Consider the following 16,978-nt stretch of genomic DNA (forward strand, 5'->3'; position numbering starts at 1 on the left):
AGGGATCTCCCTTGAGAGAAGGAAAGAAGGAAGGAGGAATAGAGGGAGAGAAAATGGGGGAGTTGAAAAGAGATTGGATGAGAGGAAGAGATAGAAGCTGAGAGGTAAAGTAATAAGAAACCAAGTTACACACAGAACAGGCGAGGAGGGGGTTAGATAGACACTAAGGAGTTGGATTGTGCAGCAGAGACGAGGAGGGGAGGGGAAAGTTGGACACGGACAATCCTGGAGCAACTTTTCTCTTCTTTCCTTTCTCTGTGGAGAGAGAGACTGTAGAAAAGGAACAAGGGAGGAGGACAAAACCTACCCTGGAATACTTTGGATAAAAAAATTCTCAGCTTTTTCCTGCATTTTAATGGATTAATGTAATCACGTTTGTGGATTGAAGGCAGTTGAAGGTAAGCGTTCAAAGGCGGATGAACCGGATGAAAAGTTCACTAACTTTGTGCTTTGCTCAGAGAAACGTTGCAGTTTAGGCAGTAATGTGATTGAAAACTGTACCAAGTGGTTTGAATCTTGATGATTAAAGGTTTTGTGTAGGTTTACGCTCCACAAAGCAGAAAGGGATTCATGCAGCACATCACAGGGAAATGTTATGAGCATTCCAAGCAACAGATGACCAAATAAATACCACAAACCGACTGTGAGCTCAGTATAACAGAGGTAATATGAACTCGCCCTCCCAGTGGAGATCATTATCTCCTCAGTGGTCCTGACACATGCTAGCTGTAGCTGCTTTTCTTTAATCAGTTTTTGCAAGAAACCTTTAAGCCATTTTGCTCGTTGCTACAGCTGCTGGCGAACGTGATGCTGAGTTTCCCTTCACACCTAAACCAGGCCTGGACAGACTTACAGCAAGCTGAGTTGTTACTGTACGCCTTGCTGGCTCGCGTCCAACCCCTGTAGCATGGAAAAGCCTCCCAACAAGACTGTTTCTGCTTGATCTCATACATGTTCCTGTCATCCAGGGTAGTGATTTGGAAAACACTGCAATGATATCAGATAAAGCACCAAAACACAGGTCTGTTTTTCCGTACTTGAGGAAAGAACTGCAGAGGAGGAAGCTCGAATGCCACATCTGCTTTTCTCATTACTAAGCTGTGTTTGCTGGATTTTGCATCCTGTGTGTGCACCTCCGGTCACACACTCACACACACACACACACACACACACACACACACACACACACACACACACACACATACTGGTTTCCGTGGGGCATGGGGACCAGCTTTTTAAGCATCACTTGTGGGGACCACCCTTTCTGGTGGATCTACAGACTAATAAAAAATCAGGGATAACATTTGAAGCTGTATTGTCCTATACACGGCTTCAAATAACTGAATTTCAAAAGTAAGTTCGTCAACCTGTCTGGACAATGCTTTATGAGGACTCATTAACTTTCGAAAAAACATGACAGATGGGGACCAGATTTACATATAATTTGCATAATTTACACATACTAACTTACCAAGTGGGGACCATACCTCTGTTTGAGATATTTACTCAGTCATATTTGATTTAAACCAAACCATCAATAACAACTGTTGCTAACATAAATAAAAAAAATTCTAGGAAAAACAAACATTGCAGAACAACTTTTATTGACTTCCTGATCATCATCTGATGAAGATGAGGGTAATATTTTAGGTTTCCTGGACGGTGGTGATGCCATCTTGTTCCCACTTTCAGGAAGGATTTGCACTGCCGATGGTTCTATGAAAATTAAAGCAACATGTTTTTAATGGTAAAATTAAAAGTTAATGTAACAATTCAGACATTGCGTTGAAATTGGGGAAAAAGGCAAATTAAAGATTTTTTAAAGAATAATTCAATTTCAAAAATATATTTCAATTCTCAGCATTGCCACATTCTGTTAGTGTTTCTCTTTCCAAAAGGTACATTTAGTTACAATGGCAAAAAGTTAATATAAGGCAACTTCTGTACTGGTAGCATATTAACTTTTTAACACTCTTACCAATAGCGGAGGAATTTTCCTCGACAGCATTGTTGTCGTCATCTTCACTGCCACTATCCTTTTCATGCAGGTTGAGAATATTTTCTGTTTAGGTAACAAAAACAGTTTAAATAAATGCTAGACTCAATTACCATGTTTGTGAAGGATGAGGCATGTGATGCAACTGACTGTAGTTGATGTTCATAATTTTTAAGGAATATAAATTTGGACAACAAATTGCTTCTTTCAAGTCTAATATTTGAAAGAATACAATAAAACTATAAAAAAAATATTACAACTGGTTTTGGTGTTTAACACCCCTCAGACATGAGTCATGGGGACCCAACACACACCCTCAGTTACATGTCCTTCTGGGGACTGACTTTGCTCCAGCTCTGAACACACTAGTTTACACTTGTTAACATGTGCTGTGGGGACCCCGTGAGTGTCCAAAAAAGACACTTAATAAACACATTTAGAAACCATGGCGTCTCATTAAATTTTACCCAGATGCAGCTCGGCAACTGCATACACAGAACATTTAACTGATTGCTACAGTTAAGGACATCTGGCCATCAAATGTCAGTCAGACCTACGCCATGTCAACACATCTCATAGTTAAGGACATCTTAGCCTTACTATTACATTTGCTTCTATTACCATCTGTATCCAAGTTTTCAAATCCTACTGCAGTGTTACTTAACCTATGACCTGGGCCCCAGTGCCCTGCACGTGTTGTAGGTAACCCTACTTTAAACACACCTGACTCAAATCAATGGCTCATTATCCGAATTTAATAGAACTTGGCAAGCAGTGAAGTTCATCTGCATCATGTGCAGTGGAGTTGGTAGGAACCAAAACATGCAGGGCAGTGGGCTCCGAGGACCAGAATTATGGGACACTGTCCTACTCAACAGCATCTAAAACATGCCACTTAGCTGTCCAAAATGCAGACTCAGTTGCTAAATCTTTCTCTAAGAACCAGGATATATAAGAAAGATTTGAATAGAAAAATATATATGTAAAACAAAAACTAGGTAGGTGTGGGACTATATATTGTATGCAATTACCTGTTCGAAAGGTCTGTTATCCTCAGGGCCATTGTTGGTCTGCTGGGAGCCTGAACGAGGTGATGGAAGACTGGAAGTCAATTCTGTTGGTTCCATGTTTGCACTGGTCAATGGCTGGAACATTTAAGAAAGACTTGTTGGTACACATGACCAGTTCTTTGCTTGTCACTGAAAAGTCTACATGAACCGCAAATTTTAAGGAAGCTCCTTTGTCTCCTGTCTTACATTACAGGATGAATTTATAAATCCAGGTCTGCTTGACCTCAGTCGACACAACGGCAATGATCAGACACACCTGGATTAATCAGGTCTAATATTACAGTATTAGTTGTAAAATTGAGGCTCTGTGATATACCAAGACAGTAGACTAGTGCCGAACAAAAGTTAAAAAAAAACTAAAGAAAAAAAAACCGTCAACAACAGTGTGAACATATACAAATAAATACCCAACATGCTTAGAAGATTTGGCAACTGAGGCAATGAGATTCTGGCTTCTTAGGCTAAAGTGCAGCGTGAAAGCCTCCAATAATCACACAGCCTACAGACTCGTCTGTTTGTCAAGAAACGCAGGGGATGGCGGGCTGCTATAATTGCACAAGTGAAGGACCTCTACTTTCTCCTTAACGAGATGTCACATATTATTATTAATAATAATAATAATAATAATACTTCAGGAATGGTATGTTGGAGTGGTTTTGAAACCATGACTTTTTCATACTGTGGTATACCTTGAAGCCTGTAGCCAGCCTATTCTTAACTGATAATGAGCATACAATATGATTCCCATGTTCTTTTATGGATTTTGGAAAAATGTCACTTATGGGGACATCGTCATACCAGTAATCCATGCCTGCTGCTACCTACATGTGTGATTTAAGCCTTAAGATAATAAACCAAATCATAAATCCCAAATTATTTTGGATGGAATTTTCCCTACCTACAATGAAATTCATGTTTAACCACACAACACTGCCAAATTTAAAAGCAACAAATGGATATATCCAAAATCTGTGACACAAGCTAGCTACCTAGCTAGCTGAGCTGCACATTCTCAAAGAAATCACAACAGACAGACAGCAATGCTATGTTGTCAATGCATAACTTAAATAATAAAATCTTAATACTTACGGACATGTTCTTTAGTAGTCACAGCTTTAAACTCCGGTCTCATTTCCTCATCAACTGCCCTTCGAAAAATTGTGAGAAATTAAGCTACTGCTAAATAGTTGCTACTTCCTGCTGTTTCAAAAATAAAAGCCGGCGAAAGGAAGTAAAGATTAGAACAAAAGATATCAAATCAAATTTGATTTGATTTGATTTGAGAACAAAATATAGTGTGTTTTTGTTAATTTTTTGGCGTATTCTATCTATTTTAAATGGATAGTATGGAATACAGTTACAGTTCTTTGTAAAATCAGATTTAAATGTTGGTGTTTCTATTCAACTGAATTCATTAAATAAAAATAACATCAAAATCTACATCTCAAAGCTACAGCAGTTAACATTTTAAAAAAAGATGTTTTCTTTACATATTTTTTTAAAAAATCTACCATTGTTTTAACAGCATAATTTTAGACAGATATCCCGTTGAATTTCCAGGTTTCCTCCCTCTTTTGGATTCTACTGCCATGCAAGGGCTCAATTTTAGCTACACCATTGGGGGTTTAAGCTCACCACCTAATTATTTATTGAATCTCCTAATTTTGTCAAATGATTCAAGATACTTTGGTGTGTCTTTATTAGAAACATTTAGTGCTTTTACTGTGATTTACTTTCACATCAGATCAGCATTTTAAAAAAGGCTTTCTTTTTCATATTGTTGTAACCCTTTTAAATAGTATCAATTATTGACATATTTTATTTGATTTTTTTGTATTTGTTAGTAGTGTCAGTGAAATATAAGTAAAAATTTAAAACAAAAAAAGGTCCCCTGGGGACCGGAAGCCCTACAAGAACTCATGGTCAAATTGGACCTTAACTCTACCTGGTAAAATTTTCCTGACAAGAACTCATGGTCAAATTGGACCTTAACTCTACCTGGTAAAATTTTCATGTTCTGTGACAAAGCTGCCTTGTCACTGACACCCACACCCCCAACCACCTACCTGACTGTGTTCCGGGTCGTCAGGCCCAGCAAATCTCTCGCAGTCCCACGTAGCCGCTTTAGTTCAGTCATGCCACCTGTCAGGTAGCAGACTAATAGGGATGCACACCTATTGGTTTTGCTACAAATACTGGGAGCACTACTGGGGTGTCATCTTCATCTTCTGGGGGGTTGGTGAAAACTGGGTTAAGAGGTTTACCTGTGTTTTATGGCTGGAGTATGCCGCAATGCGGCAAAGACGTCATCGTCCCGTGACTAACGGATTTTCAGATTAATACACCGTAGTATTATGTTTTTCTATGTTCATCTGTGGAAATATGTATGGGGTTACGTTCATGAACTTTGTTGATATGGTTTCTTTGGGTGGTTGATATATTATTGGGAAATTTGGGGGAAAATCTCTTTTATTTGTAGTAATGGGAAGTTCATGGGAAGGGGCAGGGCATTGTGTTTTTAAGACGCTCATGCAGAGCTCATGCATCTATCCATCCATCTTTCCATTAGTCTATCCATCCATATATCCATCTATCGATCACCCCATTTATTCATTCATCTATCTATCTATCCATCCATCTATCCATATATCTATCTTTCCATCTATTCAGCCATCCATCTTTCCATCCATCTATCCATCCATCTGTCCATCTATCTTTCCATCCATCTATCCATCCATCTACTCATCCATCTATCCATCCATCCATCTTTCCATCCATTTATCTATCCATCTGTCCATCTATTCATTTATCTATCTATATTTCCATCTATTCAGTCATCCATCTATCATCCATCTATCCATCCATCCATCTAAATTTTCATCCATCAATTGATCCATCTATCCATCCATCTATCCATCTGTCTGTCCATTTATCTTTCCATCCATATATCTATCTATCCATTCATCTATCTTTCTTTCCATCCATCAGTCTATCCATCTATCCATCCATCTATCCATTTATCTATCTTTCCATCTATTCAGCCATACATCTTTCCATCCATCTATCCATCTTTCCATCTATCCATCCATCTACTCATCCATCTATCCACCCATCTATCTTTCCATCCATTTATCATCTATCCATCACCCCATTCATTCATCCATCTATCCATCCATCTATCAATCTATCCATCCATCTATCCATTTGTCTATCTTTCCATCTATTCAGCCATCCATCTATCATCCATCTATCCATCCATCCATTTATCTATCCATATGTCCATCCATTTATCCATCTATCCATTTATCTATCTATATTTCTATATATTCAGTCATCCATCTATCCATCCATTTATCTATCCATCTGTCCATCCATTTATCCATCTATCCATTTATCTATCTATATTTCTATATATTCAGTCATCCATCTATCCATCCATCCATCTAAATTTTCATCCATCAATCGATCCATCTTTCCATCCATCTACCTATCTTTCCATCCATCTATCATCCATCTGTCCATCTATCTTTCCATCCATATGTCCATCCATCTGTCCATCCATATATCCATCCATCTGTCCATCAATATATCCATCCATCTGTCCATCAATCTATCCATCCATCTGTCCATCCATCTATCCATCCATCTATCCATCATCTGTCCATCCATCTATCCATCCACCTATCCATTTATCGATCTATCTTTCATCTATTCCGCCATCCAGCTATCATCCATTTATCCATCCATCCATCTATCTTGCCATCCATCTATCCATCCGTTCATCAGTTTAGCCAGCATGTGCATCTGGTGTTCATTGTTATATTTTTAATATAAAAGAGCGCATCAGTTCAGCGGACGTGTGAATCTGAGGGGTATGAAAGGAGCAACAGCTGGACAGACACGTTTCATGCTGGTGTCTGAACTTCCCAGTGCTGCAGCGGATCTGATTTTTTCATTGACATCATATTCTGGTGTAGAGACCTGACGACGCAGCCAGTGTTGACACATATCACGCAGCTACACTCAATTAAGAATTTACATTGCTGCTGCGTGCAACTGTTTGGTCCAATGGCATGCGGCAGTACTGTGGAGTTCAGATAAAAGCATGCAACAACTCCAAAAATGTTTCACACTTTTGTCGTTTCTTTCCCACTTTTTTTTTTTTTTTTTTACTAGCAAAGCAGTGCTGCTGGTGCTGCGTGGAGCAGAAACTGTGCTGCGCTTCTAAATAGTTTTATCCTCCGCAATACAGCTGCATATATATTTATATATAGCCTATATAAATAGATATTTTTTATTTTCTTTGTACAGATCAAGAACTGTCCGTTATATCAGCTGATGTGCTGATGACTCAGCTGCCATGTAAAATCACTCCAATCCCGCAGATCTGGCGACACAAATGTTTCATTAGAAATGTTTCATTCATCATGTTTCAACACATGAGTTTTTTCAGTGCTCTCAGGTAAAACTCTCAAGACAGAGGCATGAGCTAAAACTTTGCACTGGAGGGGGTGGAATGGTTCCTCATGACAGCGCTAAATGGGGCCTTTACATGAAAAACGGGATTAGTGATTTGTGGGGGGACTGCAGGCTGACAAAAATTCTCGTAGCTCTGGGCCTTTTAGTGTTAAAAAGAACTGTCTTCTCCTGAACATCTCCAAGACCAAGAAGGTTGTGGTTGATTGCAGGAGATCTGCATCACACAGAAAGCCAGTGTGTATTGATGGAGAGAAAATAGACTGTGAAGACCTACAGGTACCTGGGGGTGTTTCAGGACCAGAGGTTGGAATAGTTAGCCAATACAGACACAACATGCAGGAAGGGACAGAGTCACCTTATCTTCTTCTGATGGCTCAGGTCCTCTGACGTCTGCAGTGACCTGCTGCAGATGTTCTATAACACAGTCATCAAAAGTGTGATGGTTTACGCTGGTGTCTGCTGGAGGAGCAGCATTACAAACAAGGACTGCAAAGGACTGGACAAACTGGTCAGAAAAGCTAGTTCTGTCCTTAGTAGAAGTCTGGACCCTATCAGAACTGTGGTGGAGCAACGATAGCTATTCTTCTGGAAGGACAGAGAGACTGGTCTCATTTTGATGCAGGACTGAAAGGTTCAGCAAGTCCTTTATTCCAGCAGCCATTAAACTGTTTAATATTAATCTTTAATTTTATCTATTTATCATTGTAACAATTTTTTGTGAAAAAGGGAACTGTTGGAACAACCTGAATCCCCACCCCTTATCTCCTTCCTGGGAATGAATAAAGCATCTCTCTCTCCCCATAACCCCCCCCCCCCCCCCCCCCATAAATTATATAGATAGATAGATAGATAGATAGATAGAGGATGTATATATGTGTTGTCTGTCCTAAAACTGCAGTGTGGAATATGACCTTATAAAAAAATTGCACAAATGCTCACCCCTGTTATGTTTTTATGCAGTCTGCACGAGTTTCAAAACCTGTTGAATGAATTAAATCTCTAATAAATTTACACTATGAACCCCATTTTTGCCTTTTGTTAAATTTTCATGAAAGTTCAGTGAACAGACAATTATCTAAGTGAAAATTCAAATGTTTAAGTACTGAATTACAGAAGTCCATCTTTATAGATAAATGTCCACTCATAGTTTGAGTTCGAAATTGTCTTTTAAATTGAAATAATCTTTTAAAACTGATAATTTCATGCTATGGTCACAATCCATATCTGTGGGGACCAGGAAGAAGGCGGTGCCTAACCATATTTGGAAAAGTGTGAATTTACAATCAGGTGCTATACCACATATGACCTTTGAGGGGGCGCTCTCAGTACACACACCTTAACACCAAAAGACAGATAAACATTACTTATGGGCCAATGCCTGAAACTTTGCCAGCACCTTCATTTTACCTTTTAGAGTCATTTAAAGTGGAGTTCCTTCTGGGGACCAGCTTTTTGGTCCCCACAAGGACATTGGTCCCCATTACGTGACTGTGTAAACAGATTGATGTCCCCATACCGTAACAAAAACCAGAACACACACACACACACACACACACACACACACACACACACACACACACACAAAAATCCCCAGTGTTTTGAAAGTTCTGTTTTAGATATTTCCCAGACTCACCTGCAGTAATGTCTTGGGCATTTCCTAATGTTTAGGGCATTTTAGAAATTTTTCCACTCAGCAAAATCTTCAGGAATAACTTTCCCTCCCTGCAGAGATATACTCTGCTCCCTTCAGGCCCTTGGGAATGTAGGCCTTAATATTTGAAATAGGTGCATTAAGTGTTGCACAGAAAAGCTGCTTGAGGCTGCCTTTGCAGTGAGTATAACTAGTATCACATTTTTCTCCAAACTCCAGACTGTCCTATGGGCTTGCTGTAAATTATGGTACCACTTCATTCTCTGCTCATTCAGGTCAGTGGTGCAGCGAACATTAAGCTATCAGAAATGTAAATTAAAGCTGGAAAAAAAGGCAGCAGGTCATCTGTTAACTGAAGGCCAAGTCTGTCATGCATGGCAGTGGCTCAGGGCCAACTAGGTCATGTCATCAGAGTTGGCCTTACTTTCCATCATTACTTTTTTGCAATTTGACCAAATATGTCCCTAGCATTGGGACTCCTGGTTGCCTTGAGCAGATGTGTGTGAGGGGAACAGAATGTATGACATTTCTCTCTTTAGTTAGCCTGCTTCTCTGTTGCCATATTTCCCAAGTTAAGTCTTTGAATGTTGCCTAGAAGGTACGACTAGTAAAAACTTGCCCCATTCTCTCTCTTGGGTGTCAAACAGGTTGGGATTTTACCTTTTCCTAGTTTTAAAGTTTGCACTGATCCAGGTCAGTGGATATTTGGAGTGTCTGTCAAAATGTTGGGGCTTTAGTTGTCTTCATGCACTCATAGTTGTTCTAACAGGCATGAAGTGAATGCTGAGATTTTGCCTGAAGCTTGTCTGAAGATTCAAGTTCAGATTGAGACTTAGTGTTGGTGCTGATACCGTCACAGCATGAACTATGAAGGGATGATAACCATTTCTCACTTTTTAGTTTTTTTATGTCACATTTCAGTTTCACTCTAATGCCTGTGATAACCAGTGTACATGACTTGGAATTTAACTCAACACAGATGTTTACGGATCCAAAAAATAAATAAACCAAAAAATAATCTCCATTCTTTTCCACCAACAAAAGCCAGAATCTGATATTTGCAGTTGAAGGAGAATATTTCAAGGACAGAAAGACTCCAATAAAATGTTAAAAAATACATTCTTTTTTCTTTTCTTTTTTTCAAATTAATTCAAGACCTGCTCAATCAAAAATACAGCATACAATATGATGTAAATATGTAAAATGTTTATCTGCTATAATGGATTTGTTCTGAGACTCCTCTAGCTTTGCAAATACAAATGATGTGATGCAACAAATTCCTGAGGTTTGCAAGTTTTTCTGCAGAGTTTGCCAAAGTTACAGGAGAAAGTTACTGTATAAACTTTTGTATCAAAAGTCAGAATAGGGACCACTGATCTTCCACATAGGGTTTGTTCAAGTACTTTTTTTTTTTAACACTACAGGAAAAAATTAAATCAGCCACCATTAAATCAGTATATTCTGTGAATATCTGATGGGTTTTCTTTTTTTTTTAAGTCTTAATGAAATGACTCATTTCATTTCTAAAATGAGACCAACAGTTAGATGTTAGGTCATGAATGAAACATCCTCTAGTGCAAATACTAGTACTAATACATGCACAAACTGGAGTACAAAGTGATTTGCAACAATTTCTAATTTAAATGCAACAGTCTGGTAGCACTATGTGTGCCCCTATACACAGAGAATTACTATATTTTATTTTATACTTGAATATTAGGTCCCATTTCCAGTGGTAAAATACATTTATGAAAAGAATCAGAAACGCCAAGTGTCATGTTGCTGGGAGTATCTCAGCATGGGAACCATGCCTGGGAGTGTGAAATAGGCTATCTTTTAATCCACTTTTTACACAGTATTCTAGGCAAAGGCAATGTTGTAGATTTGTTTCACCTCACAGCTCTGTGAGGTATGGAGGTGGATGGGAGACAACTGAAAAAACTCTGCGGAAACGGCTTAGGTGGTCTGTGAACATGTGTATCTAGCAGAGAAAACACCCCTCTAGACTCTAGACTCTGGTAATGACGTCATTCTCATTTTTTGACTGATTTTGCAAGCTATTTGAAAACATGTGCCAGGGTTCCTTAGCTGAAAAGGAATTGTGTTTTAAAAGGCCCTTTCTTTGGGAATTTTATGGCAAAATCTGTTTTTGTCAGACTGACTTCATGTTAGGTATATTTTATGACTTCCTTGCATCTTCACCTCTTGTAGCTTCAGAAGGACACATACTGTGCTGCATGACAATATTTCTCCACATGCAAAAGTGTATTCATGCATGTCAGCTTTTCTGCTTGTTATGCACGACTTCTATTAAATCAATCCAGCTATCTTAATGCACTTTCTATACACAGTGTCTACATGCAGGGAAACAAATAAAATACCTACTTTACGAGTTACCCATATTAAAATATCCTATATTACATAACATTACTTTTTTTTTTTTTAAATTTTGAATTAGTACTTCTAACACTGCACTGTTATTTATTTATTTTAGTTAAATACACAACAACCAGTTTGTGTTTTCTAGATTTCATGCAAAATATGATTGACCATGAACACATATTTTGATTATACAGCCTACATGGGGACACATTTATGTGGAATGTAGCCATTCATGAGCAGATAAAAATATAACAGCACATAGATACAGATTTTTTAATCATTAAAATGAAAGATTTGATATTAAAATATTAGTTGTACATTAGTAAGTTTTTACTTTACTTCGATTTCATTTCTGTTTTTTTGGGGTTTTTTTTCTGATTTTATTGGACACAATGAAGATAAACTGTGAACACATCCACAAAAGTAAAGTCTGTTCTTCTTCGTAGGGATAGAATACAATTAACAGGAAATTGTTTCTTTTTTATTTAGTTTAGCAGTTAACTCATTTTGATTTAATATGTGTTTAGCAGTGACTCTATCTCCTATCTGGACAAAGGTTGCCCAGGAATCAACCATACAAAGTAATTGTGATTTTTTTTCTTTTTGTACTCCTACCATTTCAATAAACTTATTATATTTGAACCCCTCTTTGTAAAAGAGGCTAATATACCCTCCTTTATGTTTCTAATATTTGTGAAATTATATGTGTAAGCTTTCTACTGGAGGGAAAGAGAAAGTTATCAACATGGATGTGAGTGATTGGAAGCAGATAGTCTGTGAATGAGCTGTCCATCAATTCTCCCTGCAGGATGTTGGAGGAGACAGCTGGAAAGGCAGTGAACCTGCACATATCCCGGACGGACTGACAGATTTACATTGGGCTCCGCCATTTAAACAGAGGTTCACTGTTATTTAATCCTCCATATCTGATTGGCTAATAAGCAATACTGCCGTCAGGACATCAAGTGGACAGGATTCATTTACCTGTCAGAGTGTGTTTCTCTAAACATGCTTGTGTTGGGCTTTCTTGCTCCATCTGCAAGCGATGGCTATGATGATTTTGTGTGACAACAAAAATTACCAAGCTCTGAGCAAACATGGCTTTCTTCGTTGTGCAGTGCAGTACAGTGTCAATGCATATTCTGCTTGTGGAATAGATCTGTGCAAAGTACCAACACTTAGAGGTGTACTGGAAGCAGAAAACAGAAGATCTGGACCAAAAAGACTAAAGAACCTCTAAACACAACATAACTGAATCAGAAAGAGAAACAAACTTGTTACAATAGATAAACAGTAGAAGGTAAAAAAAAAACTGAAGCTAATAATTTGAAAGAGAGCCATGTTGCGATTATGGAGGTCCGTCATAATTTCCGTCTGCCAGCTCTTGTCGTTGGGCTTTTATGATTGGAGGAAATCTGTCATTGTTTTCCTTCCTGAATTGGCTGCACATGCACTGACCCCATCACTTTCACGCCTGATAACTGGGCTCGCAGCCAGACCATCGGCCAATCCCAGCAGCCTAACCCCGTCCTGAGTTTGTCAGCCATTGTAAGCAAAGAGAGCAGGGGGGAAAGAAAGACATCTTTGGCAACACATATTAGGAAGCCTATTAAGCTGTTTTGGATTAAGGCCACATCATAATAGCAGTGAGCTGTAACTTTTCCCGCAGCCTGTGTCCTGCAGACTGTGATGTGATATGAATTATGTACCGCGTGGACCTTCTTATTATTGTGATCATGTTGCATGAAGCCTGGAAAAAAGGGCTGCAGGTTCAGTGTTCTAAACACAGTAGAAGTCTAAGGCTTCGATTTACTGTCCTACCCATCCAGCTGCAGGAGGAAACTTGTTCTTTTTGTCGATTTGCTTGTAGCAATTCACCCAAACAGCAAGTTTTTAGCAGAAATGCTCAAGGATATATTGTTACAAATTGTGACTATAGAGGCTAAAATTGTATTTGTTGAATGGAATTAACAGAACAAAACAAGGGAAGCAGCTTGTGCTGTCCTCACAACACGTGCCTACGTGAAGTTAGACAGCCAGCGAACAAAGCAGAAAATATTTTCAAAAAGTTCTCCACACAAGGCTTGCTTTTTTTGTTTCTTACTGAAGATCTTTATTAAATATATTTGCATTTCCTTTTTTTTTTTTTGTAACTGAAACATACAGAAAAGAAAAAAAAAAACAACAAATTACTAGCAGACACACACATCTTAATGCTACAGTGGAAGTTGGTTGGCCTAGCTTAAACCTCACGTGCACATCACATTACCAACATATTTCGAGCAACAAAACTAATACCAACACATATGCCAGTGTTTTATTAACATCTTGATACTTACAAAGACGAAAGTTTCCAGAGGTACAAGCGTATGAGGGTACATTTAGTGTTTATATGAGCTGCTGCTTTACTTTCATCGTTCGAGACAAAAAAAAAAAAAAAACGTCAAAGAGCTTTTCTATGTTAAGAGCGCTCACTCGCTCAGGTAACGGTACGATCGATATCACAAAGATTGTTAGCAATACAGATGTCTCACGCTGACTAATTTTCGATTTTAGCATATTTAACCCTTTCAAGCATGAACTCATTCTTAATATTTATTAACTATGAACTCTTGTTTTAACCTTATTTATGTACATCATGAACTAAATAGAATTAGTACTGTCCTTGGCCAAAAGGCATGACACAGCTAGATCTTGAAAGCAGAGGAATAAGTGACAGATTATGAAGGGGTAGGGGGTATGGGACAATGTCCTCATTATGTGAGAGCATAACTTAAACAGCTATCCTACATTGTGGTATTTGTTAGCAGCTCGCTGCACATGGCCATGTCAGGTTTGATAGTTTTTCTGCACTGTGTCCTCGGCCGGGCTGGAGCACCACATTGTGCACCCCCAGGGGAGTGTGGAGGTCATTTCTCGTGGCAGACGGGACAGGTGTGTGTTGGGAGACACAGTCTGTTTGCCTGCCTGGAGGGCTCTGCTGTACTGCTAAACACTGTAGAGTTATGGGGTTCTCTCACACACTGAGGACAAGTCCAGGTCAGCTGGGATGTGTTTATGCGAGTCGAAGTGGGCGGTGTGGGTGTGCTTATGTGTGTACATACTTGTGTGTGGGAAGGGTAATACTGAGGGAGAGGGATTGCAGAGAACAAATATGTTTATTTACACGTGGCATGCTTTTTCATCTTTGTGTCGGTGTGTGTGTGTGTGTTCTGGTTGTTGGGCCACGTGGAAGCATCTGGTACAACACAACCATGGCTTCAGTGGAACAGTCTCCAGATGTGTTTGTGTGTTTTGGCCCTGTTGTCTGTTTGACTCTAGGGCCACCAGCTCTTCATGGAAGTCAATTTACTTTCATGTTGAGCGTTTTGCAGATGCAGAAAGCTTTGTTTAACCGGAAGATGTGTGCTGTAGAATTACATTTCTTTCGCTCACATATGTGTGTGTGTTTAAGTGTACTTTCCTGTGCAAATTAAAATTTTCTGTGTGCGTGCAGCTGCCGCCCAGTCAAAAGCCAACCAGATGGACAGGATTATGATGTGACTTTATAGAGTTACAATCCATAACGAGGGAGTTTTTGGTTTATTTACATGCTACTAACAAAGCCTGCATCCTACCACATAATTATTACATAAACTGCAACTGACTCATAAATATACATCAACATCTTGTCAAGAGTTGAGTGTACTGTGCATCTGTGAGCACACTAAGATGTGCTCACAGAAACAGAGAAGGATCTGACTTTTGTTTCATCATTCCCTTGTTTTCTCTTTGCTTCTCCCGTCAGCTGGTGGCAAGGCGAGGTGAAGTGGTGTTTTTAGTGGAGTAAAACCATGTGGCTTCTCTGCTCCTCTCTGACTCTGCTGGCCCTCAGCTTTGGATCATGTGACACAGTGACATCAGACCAAGGTGAGTCACCCCATGTCCAGATGTTGGAAGGTCTAACACTTGCAACGTAGTAATGAAAAAATATGGCTAACTACAAAAGGAAAGGAGTTGTTTATCATGATTGTCCCATGCACAACACACGGTTCTACTTTTGTATAACCCCAAATTAATTCAAACGTTTGATATTCTAATTATACTTAGAGGAGCAGACAAGTACTAACAAGTAACACAATTAACACTGATGCTCCATTATTATAAGATATTATCAATAAATAGCATTTAAGAAGATTTCTTTGTGACTTAAAAATTTACAAAACTTATTTGACACTAATTCCTGATATCTAGTTTTTCTTTTATAGCTCCTGAAATGCTGTTTGCAAGTACAACCATTGGTTAGTGTGATTTGTTCATTCAATGGAGCAACACCGGTTAATTACATTAGCAATAAGCAAATGTTACCTGAACTCGGTTATATGGTGGGACTTCCATCAGAGATCATTGTTATACAGGTAAAGTAAGGTGGTACACCAACATGACAAGGAAAAGTCAGGACTTGCTTTACATGGTAGGGGCATGTTCACAATTTTGCACACATGGTCAAGTCACATTCCCTTCATAAGGCATCAACTTTTCAAAAACATGTAAAAGTGTTCCCCGTTATGACATGAATTATGCCGAAACAAACTGTTTAAGAGGGGAAAGGTGGTCATGTAGCGGTTCTGTTTGCTGACCATTTATGGCTACATTATAAATGTGCTCCATTAGTGGCTAAAGTAGCGCTCTATTACACTTATATGTCTACATAATTGCATCTTGGTGGCAAAACCTGCTAACTTACCTTCTGCTCCTTAGAATATTGCTTTTATCTTAATGTAAGTGTAAAGTTATTACCAGATTCTTAAGGCTTTCAAGATTTATTGTTTTCGAAATGACAAAGCTTTTGTCCTTTCTAGATTCTTGATGCTTGTTTGACCAATCTGTGTTAATGTACAACTGTTCTGTTCTTGATGTTACAATGTCCGTGTGTGTGTGTGTGTGTGTGTGTGTGTGTCTTGGAGCCTTGGGCAGCAGTGAAAACCATGTAATTACAGCTTATGTGGCCATTGGTGGCAGTGTGGTTCAGTGGTAGCAAAGAGGCATGTGTGTTTATCACGCGCGGTTATGTTCCTCCTTCATGAGCCATCCGTCATTCTGCAGATGTGTATGCGTAAAGAAAGAGTGTCTGTATACAAGCCCATACTCTAGTTTATTATCTCTTGGTGTGGTGAAGAGAATCTGAAGTGTTACTATTTGCACCCGGGCGAGTGTGTGTGTGAGACAACACAGAGAAAGAGACAACCCAGATATCAAAAAGCAGACAGGTGAAGAGAAATCTCTTTTGTTGTCTTGTTTTATTTATTTATTTCACTCTGAACTGTCATACTCCCTCATCACACTGTCAGTATGTTCTCAGGGGTCTGTTCTGTGATATCAATTGGGGCGGGGGGGAAGCAATCCTCTAGCTTGTGGAGC

At 38.9% G+C, this 16,978-nt stretch overlaps 1 protein-coding gene across 4 annotated transcripts in view; it reads left to right on the top strand.

Moving 5' to 3' along the window:
- The first annotated feature begins 240 nt into the window (after positions 1 to 240).
- Positions 241 to 16,978, top strand: part of col16a1 (collagen, type XVI, alpha 1) — a 90,176-nt gene continuing 73,438 nt past the window's right edge. For 3 of the 4 annotated variants that reach the window (XM_079258905.1, XM_079258908.1, XM_079258907.1), the window contains exons 1-3: positions 241 to 398; positions 15,366 to 15,487; positions 15,826 to 15,858. In XM_079258905.1, the coding sequence (XP_079115031.1) occupies positions 15,412 to 15,487; positions 15,826 to 15,858 (109 nt within the window). In that variant the 5' untranslated portion in view covers positions 241 to 398; positions 15,366 to 15,411. The remainder of the gene's footprint in view (positions 399 to 15,365; positions 15,488 to 15,825; positions 15,859 to 16,978) is intronic. The other variant, XM_079258906.1, reaches the window with a different exon arrangement.

The sequence above is a fragment of the Telmatherina bonti genome (assembly GCF_933228915.1).
Source record: "Telmatherina bonti genome assembly, chromosome: 19".
Classification (NCBI taxonomy): domain Eukaryota; kingdom Metazoa; phylum Chordata; class Actinopteri; order Atheriniformes; family Telmatherinidae; genus Telmatherina; species Telmatherina bonti.